At 25.6% G+C, this 12897-nt stretch overlaps 2 protein-coding genes across 4 annotated transcripts in view; one reads left to right on the forward strand and one right to left on the reverse strand.

The window, feature by feature from the left end:
• Positions 1–133: 133 nt before the first annotated feature.
• Positions 134–11671, forward strand: LOC129968935 (small RNA 2'-O-methyltransferase-like). Of its 3 annotated transcripts, none has more exons than XM_056083295.1 (7): positions 134–292; positions 1211–1332; positions 1677–1816; positions 4584–4831; positions 5012–5194; positions 9507–9690; positions 11054–11671. In XM_056083295.1, the coding sequence occupies exons 3-7, from the start codon at positions 1694–1696 to the stop codon at positions 11108–11110; spliced, it is 795 nt and encodes a 264-aa protein (XP_055939270.1). In that variant the 5' UTR covers positions 134–292; positions 1211–1332; positions 1677–1693; the 3' UTR covers positions 11111–11671. The 3 variants fall into 3 exon arrangements, with proteins under 3 accessions (XP_055939270.1, XP_055939272.1, XP_055939271.1); XM_056083296.1 differs by having other exon boundaries at positions 158–323; XM_056083297.1 differs by lacking the exon at positions 1211–1332 and having other exon boundaries at positions 156–292.
• Positions 11225–12897, reverse strand: part of LOC129968934 (aspartate--tRNA ligase, mitochondrial-like) — a 29544-nt gene continuing 27871 nt past the window's right edge. The window contains exon 17 of the mRNA XM_056083293.1: positions 11225–11524. Within this exon, the coding sequence (XP_055939268.1) occupies positions 11328–11524 (197 nt within the window). The 3' untranslated portion in view covers positions 11225–11327. The remainder of the gene's footprint in view (positions 11525–12897) is intronic.

The raw sequence follows: 12897 nt of genomic DNA on the forward strand, positions 1-12897 counted from the left end.
ATCGTTTGTTAAAGTTAAGATTTAATAGGTGGATAAAGTAAAGTAATTAGCTTTTATCAATTCGCTCATATTTTTAAACTCTCTGAGAGATACATATTTTCAAGTAAAATAGTGAAAACGAATAGAATCATTATCTTGCGTAATCTACAGAGAAGTGAATTACTTGTTTCGCAAGTTCGCTTATTTGAACAATTTATTTTTCTAGTAGATCTAAATAAATCAGATCAAAATTATATTTATATACGGCCATGTGCTAACATTTATGTTCCATAAGTACCACTACTCAGTGAAGGTATTGTTAATTTTATTCAGACATATTTTAGGTTTGTAACATTGTTCAATTATATCATCTTTTCGGTATTTAATATTTTACATCTAATGGGTCAGTCGAAGGTTTAAATTATTTTCTTAAGTGGAAAGTTGGTATTATGTTTAGATAAAGCATTAGATATGTTAACAAGAATAAAACGTGCGTCCATAATGTTTGAATTTACAATTTTTATTCTGAGTAGCAAAAAATGAGCAAAATTGTGTGTATCCAATATACAGATTATCGTACAATTTCAATGCTTTATCAACTTTTAATGTAATCTCGTGAAAATGAATACCCTTTCCCTTTCAAATGATAATTATATGTGTAATGCAAGTTATGCATTTAATATTTTTAAAGGAAAGCAAGTTTCTTCCAAAACTTTTATTTTAATATTTGATAATAAATATAGAATATAATTATAATTCATGGTTACTAAACTTTTGTAAGTATAAAATTCTAAATAGTGATTTTTTTTAGTACCACATAATGTAATATTCATGCTCATGCATTTATGCTATTTGAAACCACATTGTTTCTATCAAGTTATACATTGAAAGCTCTTAATTGCAGTTGTTCTTTTGTTTATGTTTTAAAGAAAAGAAAATTCATGTTTCAAATTCAAATTGCTTGTCTTATTCAATTTGCTTCTAATGCTAATTTATGTTTGGAAATTGTTAAAACTCTCTATTAGAAAATAGCTGCAAGTAGTACTTAAATAGCATTTTTTTTATAATGTATGAATACTTACTGTATTATTATGAATATCAGCACAAGAGATTAATATTTATTAACAAAAAGTTATTTTTTGTTTCATTTTTGCTTTTTTTATGCATTTTAAAAGCTTGTATTCAATCCTAACATATTTTTGTTTCTATGTTTCGCCTTTTGTTTTTCAAGTGAGTATATCTTCAAAAATGAAAACTATTTGAAGAGTCAAAGGATCAAATAGGATTTCTAGTTCAAGTAAACTGCTTTTACATCATGATGACTTAATTTCAGATTTATAAATTTTTATTTTGGTAAGTGACATTTAATCTAATGCTTTTTTTAAAAAAAGCAAACAAAATTAAATATTTTTATTTATCATTTTTTAACTATGCATCACCTTTTCTTTGCAATCGTTTTATATGTTTTAATATTCATTTGATGCTTAATTCAGAATAGTGATTTAATAATTATTATAAAAAGAATCATTTATAAAAGTCAATATTTTTAAAGAATTTCTCTTTTCTTCTACAATCTTAAACTAATAAAAATTTTCTAACTCTGTAAGTAAAACATTAACAAAGAAAACAAACATACTTTTAAACAAAAATAGAAAAAAAAGTGCCTTCTTTCCCTTTATTGTATAATCATTTTATAGGTTATTAATTTAGAAGTATGTCTGAAAATAAGAAAGAAGAGGTTTTAGAAAGGAGTGGCCCAGTATTCAATCCTCCTGTGTACATTCAACGATACACAACAGTTCGAGACATTTTGTTCAAACTTCCTGGAATTGAAAAGGTTGTAACATCCATCCTATTTTGCTAATTTTAATTTTGCTTTATAAATGCAGAATGCATTTACTGAATTTTCATATATGGAAAACAAATGCCTCCATTTTAGCTTTTTTTAAAATAAAAAATAAAATTCTATAACTGGGAGTGATTGTGCTTCAGCTATATCCAGAATTCTATATTTATTGCATTCTAAAATTCCAGATTTACTACATTTTAAAATTCAAAATTTATAAATTTATTGTATTCTGAAGTCTTGAACTTCTTGATTTGTTAGATGAAAGTACATTACCTTTATCAAATTTTTCATTAAAATTTTATTGCAAGAACAATTTTGTTACAAATGATTTCTTGCAATATGGTCAAAACAGCAAAAAGTGCATGGTTACTTACGTTTGTGAGCTTAAGTGATAGTTTTTCATAGAATTCAATGGCATTACATTAGAGTAATTGTCTTTTTATAGAATTAAGAGAAAATATTATAATAAAAAAAATTTGGTAACTCTACACAGACCAAATGAAATATATATATATATAACCAATCTAAAGTAAGAAATATTTTGAAAATGAAACGAAATAGTTTCGGAATCGCAACTAAAAATTATTTTTTTTATTCAAACTAAAACCAAAAAAGGAGCAGGAAAAAACATCATAGTATTTAGAGAGCGCAAATGCAGCTACTTCTAAAACACAGATGAATCAAGACAAAAATAATAAAAATCAAGTTAATAGAAAAATCAAATTAAACCAAATAAAAAAATAATCCGGCCTGAAGACTTTTTCAAGGGTTACCCTAAAAAAAAGGGTTTTTTTTTTTCTGTGAAGGAATGCAGATTAGATTATTAGACTGTCTAGTCTGCATTCCTTCACAGAAAAATTCCCTTATTTTTAATCCTTGCCTGAGGGTGACCATTGAAAAAGTCTTCAGGCTGGATTATTTTTTTTATTTGGTTTAATTTGATTTTCCTATTAACTTGATTTTTATTACTTATATAATCAAAATTTATCTGTTTGTGAACATGATAACTTCTAATGCAACAAGCTTAAAATGATGAAATTTATCATACTTATATTTTAAATAATAAGAAGAATCAATAAACCAGAATTGCTTGGATCCAACCATTGGACTGATTTAGAAAACTTTCACATGAAAGTTCCGAGCTCTAGATATGTTATCGAGGGTGGTATGCCCAAGGTTTTTTCTTCTGAAGAAATAAACATTGTTCCACTCTAGATTGTATTTAAGGAAAATCTAAGTGAGAGTTCTTTCAACTCCTGAATCGATTTCAAAAATTTTGATTTCATATGGAAGCCTATGATTTTTAGATATGTCTTCAATGATCACTTACCCTCCTGCGTTCTCAGTTTTCAAGAGAAAAAAAAAAAAAAAAAACGCTGTCGCATTATATATGGTTTAGGAAGAAAATCTGTGACTGAGCTCACCATGTACTGATTTCAAAAATTTTATTTTTGTATGAAAGTTTATGACCTCAAAATATCTTATCAGTAGTCAACTGCCATTTTTCCTCATCTGATCAAAAGATATTTTAAAAAAATAAAGCAGCCCTTCAGCTTTGACAACTGAATCGATTTTATCATTTTCAATGCCAACTTTTTAACAATTTTGCTATTTTGAAATATGGCTAATTTATCAGATTGCTCTATCATTATTGTACAATTTTTACTTTAATTTTTGTAATATATGCTTTTATTGTTGTAAGATGTAAATCATCAAAATTGATTAGCATGACTAAATCAATCTCATTAACATTAACTGTCTTCAATGAGAGCATATCAATTATATTAATATAATTATGTTAACTTTGATAAGATACATGTTATCAAAACAAAAGAAAGTTTAAATTATAATTGCATAATAATAATAGAGTATTTTGATTGCTGTTTAAGTATACTTTGAAAGTAGCGAAATTACTTGGAGATGAAAATTGATGACTTCATTTCAGTTATTGAGATTGGAGCCTCTGCCAAAATATTATTTTGTGATATGTCCTGGAAATGAAGATAAAAAAGATATATGATCTTTGATTATATATCTTGGAGTAGTTTTGCCTAGAGACAGAATACATTTAAGATAAAGTACTGACCTTCATTTCCATATTTGTAGTCTTATATTTATCTTAATTTGTCCTCTACTATATATTTCTTTAAGTGATTCTGGAAAAATCGTATGCTATTGATTTCTTTCTTTTATAAATATTTTGAAGTGAATACAAAAATCAAGTGAGCTGTAGTTTGGATATTTTTTTCTGAATGTTGATTATTTAATTTATACTTTTTGTATGTTGTTTTGGGACGCAGTTTTTTGGGATTTTACTTTTTTATCTTTTGGTCAATCACTTCCTTGATGGTTGAGGGAAAGCTAGTCATCGAAGCTAACTAGCATTATTTAATAACCTAAATTGCAAATATATTAAATTATGAATCAAATCATTCAAAAGATTCTTCTACCATTTTTGTCTATTCAAGGATTTATGAATGCAGTAACTCATAAAAGAATAAATTATATAAATGAAATTTGGCATATAGTCTTGGCATCCTGTTTTTAAAACTTTCCAAGTTTTTTTTCTACTAAGCTAAAGGGAAGAGGTCCGAATACAATATAATTTAGCTTCACTGTGCTAAAAAATTAAAAAAAACTTGTTACATTGTTTAACTATATGAAAAAATTCAGGGGAAGAATACTATGCCTAGTTAGTTCAAACAAAGATTTTTCTTTTTCCATCCTTTAAAAATATGCTAATTATTTTTTGCAGGTTGTAGATTTTGGATGTGCTGAAGGTAAATTTATTAAGTACTTAAAGAAATTGCCATTTGCTACAGAAATTTCATGTGTAGATTTACACGAGCCATCATTAGAAAGTGCTGTGCATGCTTCAAGACCCAATGCATGGGATTTTATATTCAAACGTCATCAACCTTTAAAAATTAAAATATTCAAAGGAAGTGCCCTAGAAAATGATTCTCGACTACAAGGATATAATGCTGTCACATGCATAGAGTTGTAAGTTTTCAATTTTTTTACATGTATAAATAATAATTTTAAAACTTCATTTTCATTTTCCTGATATTAATTTTTTTCTGAAATTAAATAAATTTGTCAGTTTTGATTCTATTTTGTTTCTTTTTATATATTTTAGCACTTTAAGCAAAATAATTCTGATGTTTTTCCTTTTAATTTTAGAATTGAACACCTTGAACCAAAATATTTGGAACCTTTAACTGCTAATATTTTTGGATTCATTCGTCCAAAAATAGCCATTTTTACCACTCCAAACTGTGAATTCAATGTTCTTTTTCCTAATCTGGAGGGATTTCGGCACTGGGATCACAAATTTGAATGGGATAGAAAACAATTTGAGGAATGGTAAGATATAAAGTAAATTTTAAAAAAGCATTTATTCTCATGTAGTGTTTGTTAGTTATTTTATCCATATTAACTAGGCCATGTCTTCTGTTCTCCAAAATTGATTTAAAAAAATTGATTAATTTTCCAAAAGTTGTAAAAGATGACAAAAATCAACTATTTTTCTTTACATTTTAATATTTCTCTCTATATTTAATGTAGCATTAGCTATTAAATACTCCTTTTATTAATAGTTAAATTGGTTTATTAGTTCTAGCTACACATTTTCTCTAAAGTTAATTTTAAAAAATGCAAAATTAATTCAATATGTAATTTTTAATTCATCACCATAATCTTCAAAATTTATCTTGTCAATGAGTTACAACAATTTAATATATCTACATGTTTTAAGGTTATTTAGGACTATAAAAATATCAATTTTCTTTATTGTGTTTGTTTATGGTAATACATTGCAAAACGAATATTATGTCTTAATAAAGAATAAGTGGCAAGTAAATGTTGAATTCCATTTTTCAATTAAGAAGAAATGTCAGGATACAAATTAACCATTAATTTTGTAGAAATTGTATATTAAACACTTTAAGTTAGAAATAACTCTTGTTAATTGTCCTATATGTGATTTTCCATATTGATATTTCCTGTCTAAATAACTTAGCAGTTATTTTTAATGCAGGGAATTAAAATTCATTATTATTTCTTATTTATCAAAAAAAAAATTTTTATATGGGAATACAGAAAAGAAATTTATTTCAATTTCATAATTTTATGACTACTGATGTATGCATTAAGTTGTGTTGAGGCTTCAGGCAGTTGTCTGGTTAACTGACCTTTGAGACATTTGTTTTTGATATAAATTTGACTCTTCACTTTATTGCTTGAGTGAAATTGTAAACTATTCTGTAGTAAGTAAGTTCTGTAAACTGTAGTTTAATTAAGCTTTCAAGAAGATAATAAAATATTTTAATGGCTTTAAACACTGATTGAGGCTTTGTGAAGTATTTTCTGGTTTTAATATTTAATAATTGGAACATGGACAACTTCAAAACAATCTTTTTTTTTTTTTTTCATGTTAGTGTTATCCGAGTTCTTATTTTTACTGTTGACTTTTTAAGATCTGGTAATTAGCCAGGGTTGCAGTAGCTAACTTTTTTTCAGTGTATTTTGGCAATTTAATAGCATCTGAATTATTAAAAAGATACATTTGATTCTTACTGAGTGTCACATGGATGACATCAGGTTTATGTCCAAAATACCCAAATTCTTTCATAACTCAGATTTTCCAAATATGTTCTGATTTTTTTTTTTTTTTTTTGTTGTTGTTGTTGTTGTTAAATAATTTATAACTTGTTCCTTTCATTTAACAGATATGCATTATTTCTCTTTCCATTTGTAGAAAAAATCTTTCTTAAAAAAGGAAATTTTTCAAATTTTAGTGAAGCTAATGTATTTGCCCATGTCTGCACAACATACAGACTAACTATTCCCAAATGTGTTCTTCATTTATCATAATATTCATCTTTGCATCTTCTTGAATACTTCAACTCAAAAGTTAACAAATCAGTATTTTCAGTTCTTGTTTTTGATATCTAACAACTGTTTGATAGTATTTAATTTCTTGGCTTAGCAACATCAAAGCTTTTTTTTTTGCACCATGTAGAATCAAAATCTCAAATTTTATTTGATGAAGATGATTCTTTAGAGGTAAATTTTTCAGCATGTAAACAGAATTTAATGCCTCTTTGAGGATGCATTTCTTTTCCTAATAAATTATTCTTACTAAAATTCTAATAAATTTAATAAACATATTCATCATAAATATATTTATTCTGATAAACTGAATAAAAATTAAATTATGAGGAAGATGATTCTGGAAATTCCAAAGTTAAATCTTTAAAATAAGATTAAATCTATTTGAAATTAGTTCATTTAATGCATACCTCATTAATGTTATAATGATATGTTTGTTCAAGATACAATTAAGTAAAGTTTAAGTAAGGCTTTGTCCCAAAGTTTACTAAACAACTGCTGTCTTAATCATGGAGAGGAATCTTACTAAAGATATATTTAGTTTTCATTTTTAACAGTGCGTGTAATGTCATGAAAAAAGCCTAAAAATGCTTAATGTTCCCAAGAAGTAGAAAGTAAACTTTTTGAGGGTTGCTGATATGTATTAAGCTAATACTTAATAACTTTTCCCCACTCCCTCTTCAGCAATATGCTTTGTTGTTTATTAAAATATTGGGAAGTTTATCCCGAAGGAACAGTATAAAATATGCTCTATGTCATATTTCTTGTGACTCGGGAAAATGTTCGGATTTCAGCGGAATTCCAAGAGGATGAAGAATTTTTGTTATGCCTTTATAAATGCAACATTTAACCTTTTTATGTGTTAAAGAAAAATATGCAGATTGGTCTAACGAGCAACAAATAAGAATATAGCAGGATGAATTTGATGTGCCAAAGAGATATATGAAACATACTCTAAAAACACTTACAGTGAAACCACTTTAATCTGTTATACATTCGATCATTGTTCTTATGTTATCATTACATTTTGGAACAGTCTCTTGAACAACCTATGTAAATGAATTTTACTGTTCTATATTGAACTGCAGTTCATAATGACAATTATGTTAGTCAATTGCGTAAAATCTAGTCTGATGAAATTTTAATTTGAAGGCATAGGTTTTCAATTATCCTCATTTCTTTTAACTTTTTTTTAAATGCCCCTCTCTGTTTGAAAAGTTTTATTTGTTGCACCAATCTCGACAAATTTTAGTTTTTATATTTATAAAAAAAAAATACTGCTAGATACGGTACTTGAAATATTTTGAAAACTTTTATTCATTAGTTTTCAGATTCTATTATTTTTATAAAGATTTTTGGAGCTTTGCTTTTTTCTCTTTTTGTAACTCTTTCAGAATTTTTTTTTTCCCAATGAAATCTCTGTACATATAGAGGTTTGTTCTGATTGTCAGAGCAACATGCAGTATAAACCATTGAAGCAAGAAACATGGAATTTGGCAGAAAGTTTTCTTGAGTATTAAAGGCCTACTAAGAACAGATTTCTCAAAATTTTAATTAGAAGTTTAATTGAAAACTAAAAACAGAATTTTAACACATTTCTGCCATTATTATCACACACAAATTTTCACGGCATTTTATTATTTGATATTATGACAGAAGCTAAAACATATTTAAAGACTGATATCCAAATGCAGTGCAGAAAGTAAAATTACTTAAAAAAATGTTTAACACTATTGCATTTGAAGTTCATAGGTAAGAAAGTTTTTCAAAAAAAATATTAAAAAAAGTAAAATTAATTGAATATTGGGCAGCTTTACTGCATATATATATAAATTAGATAAAATTGCTGAATAATTTAGCAAAATATAAATTTACTTTAAAAAAATTTTTCTTTAATTATTTTCTTTAGTAAAATTTTTGAATGTGTTTATAAATAGTATGAGTTTTAAATTAACTAACAACTTTGAACTGAAAATATTTGAATCATTCAAATTGTAAGCTTTTTATTACTATCATTGATAAGGTAGAGGAAAAAGAAATTAATGATTAATGTTTTTTTTTTTAATTAGAACCTTCTGTGGTTAGGCAATAGCTCAATCTAATCAAAAATGTCACAGATTAAAACGTTCTTTTTTTAGAATGTGAAAATCAGTCAGTTATGGTATTTTTGAGATTAATAAGATATTTTCAGCTTCTTCATGTATGCTGAATGTTTTATATGACTGCTGAATGTTTGTGATATCTAAAATAAAGTTTAAATTTTGTAAGAAGAAAGTTTTATTTTACTTTTTAAAAATTTTCTTAGTTATACTGATCCGACCAATATTCAGTTTAATTTAATATTGAGATAGTTTTCTGAATATGAACAAAACCTACAAATTTTTAATCAGATTTTTACTATTGCTCTAGAAAGCTTGGGTCAAATTTCTAAAGCCAAAGGCCATTTCTGTATGAATAATGTTACTTTTCCTCATATAAGCTTCAATTATTAAGAATAAAAATGTTTTTTAATTTGACTATTTGGAAGATGTTTTGATAATGAGTGGAAATGGTGATAAACAGTTTCCTTTTGTGGTCTTTTTTCTTTGCACCTTAGTAATATCTGATAAGATTTTGAAAATTTTTCAGTTCAAAATTGTGTAAAATTCAGACACTGCGTCATTATTATTTTTTATTTTTTGAAATTATATCAGATAGGTTTTTTTTTTTTTTTCGGAATGAGATTGAAATTTATTGAAAACTTTGCGAGATTCATTTGTTTATAAATTGCATGGATATTTTCTAGGTGCAACAGTATATTAGATAACTTTCCTGATTATACTGTGAAGATTCAAGGAGTAGGTGATCCACCACCAGAATCCTCTCATCTGGGTCCTTTATCACAATTGGCTGTTTTTACATTGAAAACATCACCTTCGAAACAGCCATACACAATTAATTCAAATTCAGCAACAGAAACATATAATTTGGTAAGTATTTATAATTATACTTTGATGTTATATAGATATATAGTAGTAAACCTGACATATTTCCGAGGACTAACGGAGCTTCATGTTTAGCTATCTCATACATGAATCAGAAGTTGTAATAAGATTATGAAATATAGACAGTATTTTTATTGTATATCTAAGCTGCCCCCCTCCCCCAAATAAAACATAGTAAAGAAATGTAAATGAATTGTTGTTGCCTGTATTACAAATAAATACTGTTAATATAATAAATAAATTATGCTAATTTAAGTATAATTTTAAAAATCTGAATTAATTCTGCTGAGTCTGAATGTAATTTTTAAAATTTCAAATAATAAACTATTTAGAATCCTCTTTGGAACAAGAAAGACTATCTAATCTAATATTGTTTTCCAGAGAAAATAAATTAGATTGCAAATAAAATTGCTGAAATTAAAATGATGAAAATATTAATTGTTTTCTTTTATTTTGATATGAATGATTTATTTATTTATGAGAAGCCTACTACTACCATGAAAGCATAATTGTGTTCCTAATTACAAAATGTGCCCTATGATAAAAAAAAAAATCGGAAAGTGCAAAATTTATCATTCAATATATTTAGAAATATTAAATATAAAAAAAAGGAAATTTTCCTATTTCTCACAACATATGTTTTCATTGAAATTAAAATATTAGTAATAGTACCAAATAAATACATAAAAAAATGACAGCAAAAGAATTTTAAAAATAATTAAGAACCAATTTTTTCCCATATATTTTGTATCATTCTTTAAAAACAATTGGCAGTTTATAAGTAAATGAAGAAAATTATTTAAAATACCTATAATATTTTTTTTTCAGTAAGAGTGGCAACATGGAGGATAAATAGTTTTCATTAATTAAAAAAAATAATTTAATTGTTGCAGAATCTTTACAAAGAATTTTTTGCTTAATAATAATTGGGTACAAAATTTGAAAAAAAATATATATATATATATATTTCAAGTGTAAAGAAAAATAGTATTTTCAAATTTTAACTTGTGAGTTCATTAAATTAATACTTTTAAAAAGTTTTAAAACAGTTTTCTTTGTTACACTATTATTTATTTTGAATAATATTTATATCTGTTTATTTAACTTCCTTTGTAAGGATGAAATTTTATAATCAATTTTTCGCTTATTCTTAATACACTAACGTTTTGTATTCTCTATGAGAATTTTTAAGATTTACAGATCCTTATATGAGTTGCAATGTATTTAAAAAAAAAAAAAAAAGATTTCCAAGGTTCAGTAATAATTATTACGAATTTTGAAATATGTAGAACATTTTAGAAGCTGTTTAAATTACTTTATTAATGTTTAGATTTTTTTTTTTCTTTAGATTGATGAGCATCTTTATCCTGGACGTTCACAAGGTGATTGTGATGAAGTGAATTAAATTACTCTTATAAAAACATGGGAGCAATTTTCTGTACTTTTATAATATTTTATATGTAAGATAAGATATTTACATTATTTATTTTGTGTATATTGATAATTAAAGAGCTAGTCATTAGATTTAGATTCAACGACATGTTCTATAGAACATACACACTTTTGCCTTTATTATTAAAGATGAATGAAAATAATATATATTGGGTAAAAAAAATTTTTTCTTATTTTATAATTGAAGACTGTTCGGTTTTCTCATTATCTGGAAGAACAGGTTCAATATGATACAGCTTTTTATCCTCAGCCGATATAGGACATGGAGCTCCAGACATGAGATCTTTTCCATCCAGTGATTTGGGAAAAGCTATCACTTCTGTTATAGATCGACAGCCACACATTAAAGACAGCAATCTGTCTATTCCTACAAAAAAATATGTTAAATAGATTATCATTTTTAGATAAATTATGGCATTATATTAAATCATTTATATAAATAAAAGATGAAATAACTGATGCTCACTTCCTACTCTATCTATACCAATAATAAAGACATTCTTTTTATACCAAACATAGTTGTATTTTCTGGTTTCTTAACACAGGCCAATACTTCATTAATGTTTGCAAAATATACAGTATAACACATATCAAATACAAAAACATCCAAGAATTTAACAAATATTATATGATTTAATATAAATCATGCATACATTTTGTTTAATAGTTCTTTGATAAATGACTACATTAATTAGAAAAGGGAGAAACAGTCATTTATCAATATCCTTCCAGTTATGTGAGCAGATTATATCAACTAATGTTGTTATTCTCTGTTCAACTGGCAAAGTAAATTATTTCTCAATTTAGATTAGAGAAATCAATAACCTATGCAAATAAGAAATATTGAATTTTATGTTCTTATTTTCTTCAGTTGTACCTGGTGTAAAACAGACGGAAATGAAAATAAAGATGCACTAAAAAAAGACAGTACAATGAAAATTTTCATGAATCTTGACTTTCTAATTTGGCACATCTCCAAAATGAGCGATGAATTTCTTATATTTTGTATCTGTGAAACAATCAACGAATAAAAGTGTTTTGATTGCTGTCAAATTAAAGATAAATGCTTAAATAATGATCTAAAAAGGCTAATGGAAAAAGAATGTCAGATGTTGAAATTGCAGTTTCAATTTTTAAAATTTTTCAGAAATCATGACTTATAATTTATTGAAAATTGAGAAATATTATCAGATATACAAACTTTTTTTTAGAATGACAGTTGTTTGCTTTCCTTGACACAGAACAGATTTTTTTTTCACTCACTACAATCATAAAAATGATACTAAAAGCAAATATATGCAAAAAGTCATCTAAAAATAAAAAGGTTTGAATCCTAGAGTCACTATTGTAACTATTCATGTGTCAAATTTTTCTGGATAACCATAGATATACATGAATACTTCCTTTCATTAGAAAAGATAGGATTTTTTACTTGAAATTTCTCAAATCCTAAGTATAATTAAACTGAATGCCAATTGTATTCCTTATTCGAATCCATTATGTTATATATCATTTTGGGATGAAAATATTTTCATAATTATTTCTTTCATTACTATAATAAAATAATAGTCACAAATTCCTAACTAAATTCTTCTTTATATTTCAGTTCTCTTGAGCACAAATTAAAATGTAATAGCTATCAAATGAATACATGATGTAAATATTAAGCGAAATATTACATATATTTTTAATTTTAAAAATATTATAAAATATGAAATCCCTCTATTGTTTTGCAATTTT

This window comes from Argiope bruennichi, chromosome 5 (genome assembly GCF_947563725.1).
Source record: "Argiope bruennichi chromosome 5, qqArgBrue1.1, whole genome shotgun sequence".
Taxonomy (NCBI): Eukaryota; Metazoa; Arthropoda; class Arachnida; order Araneae; family Araneidae; genus Argiope; species Argiope bruennichi.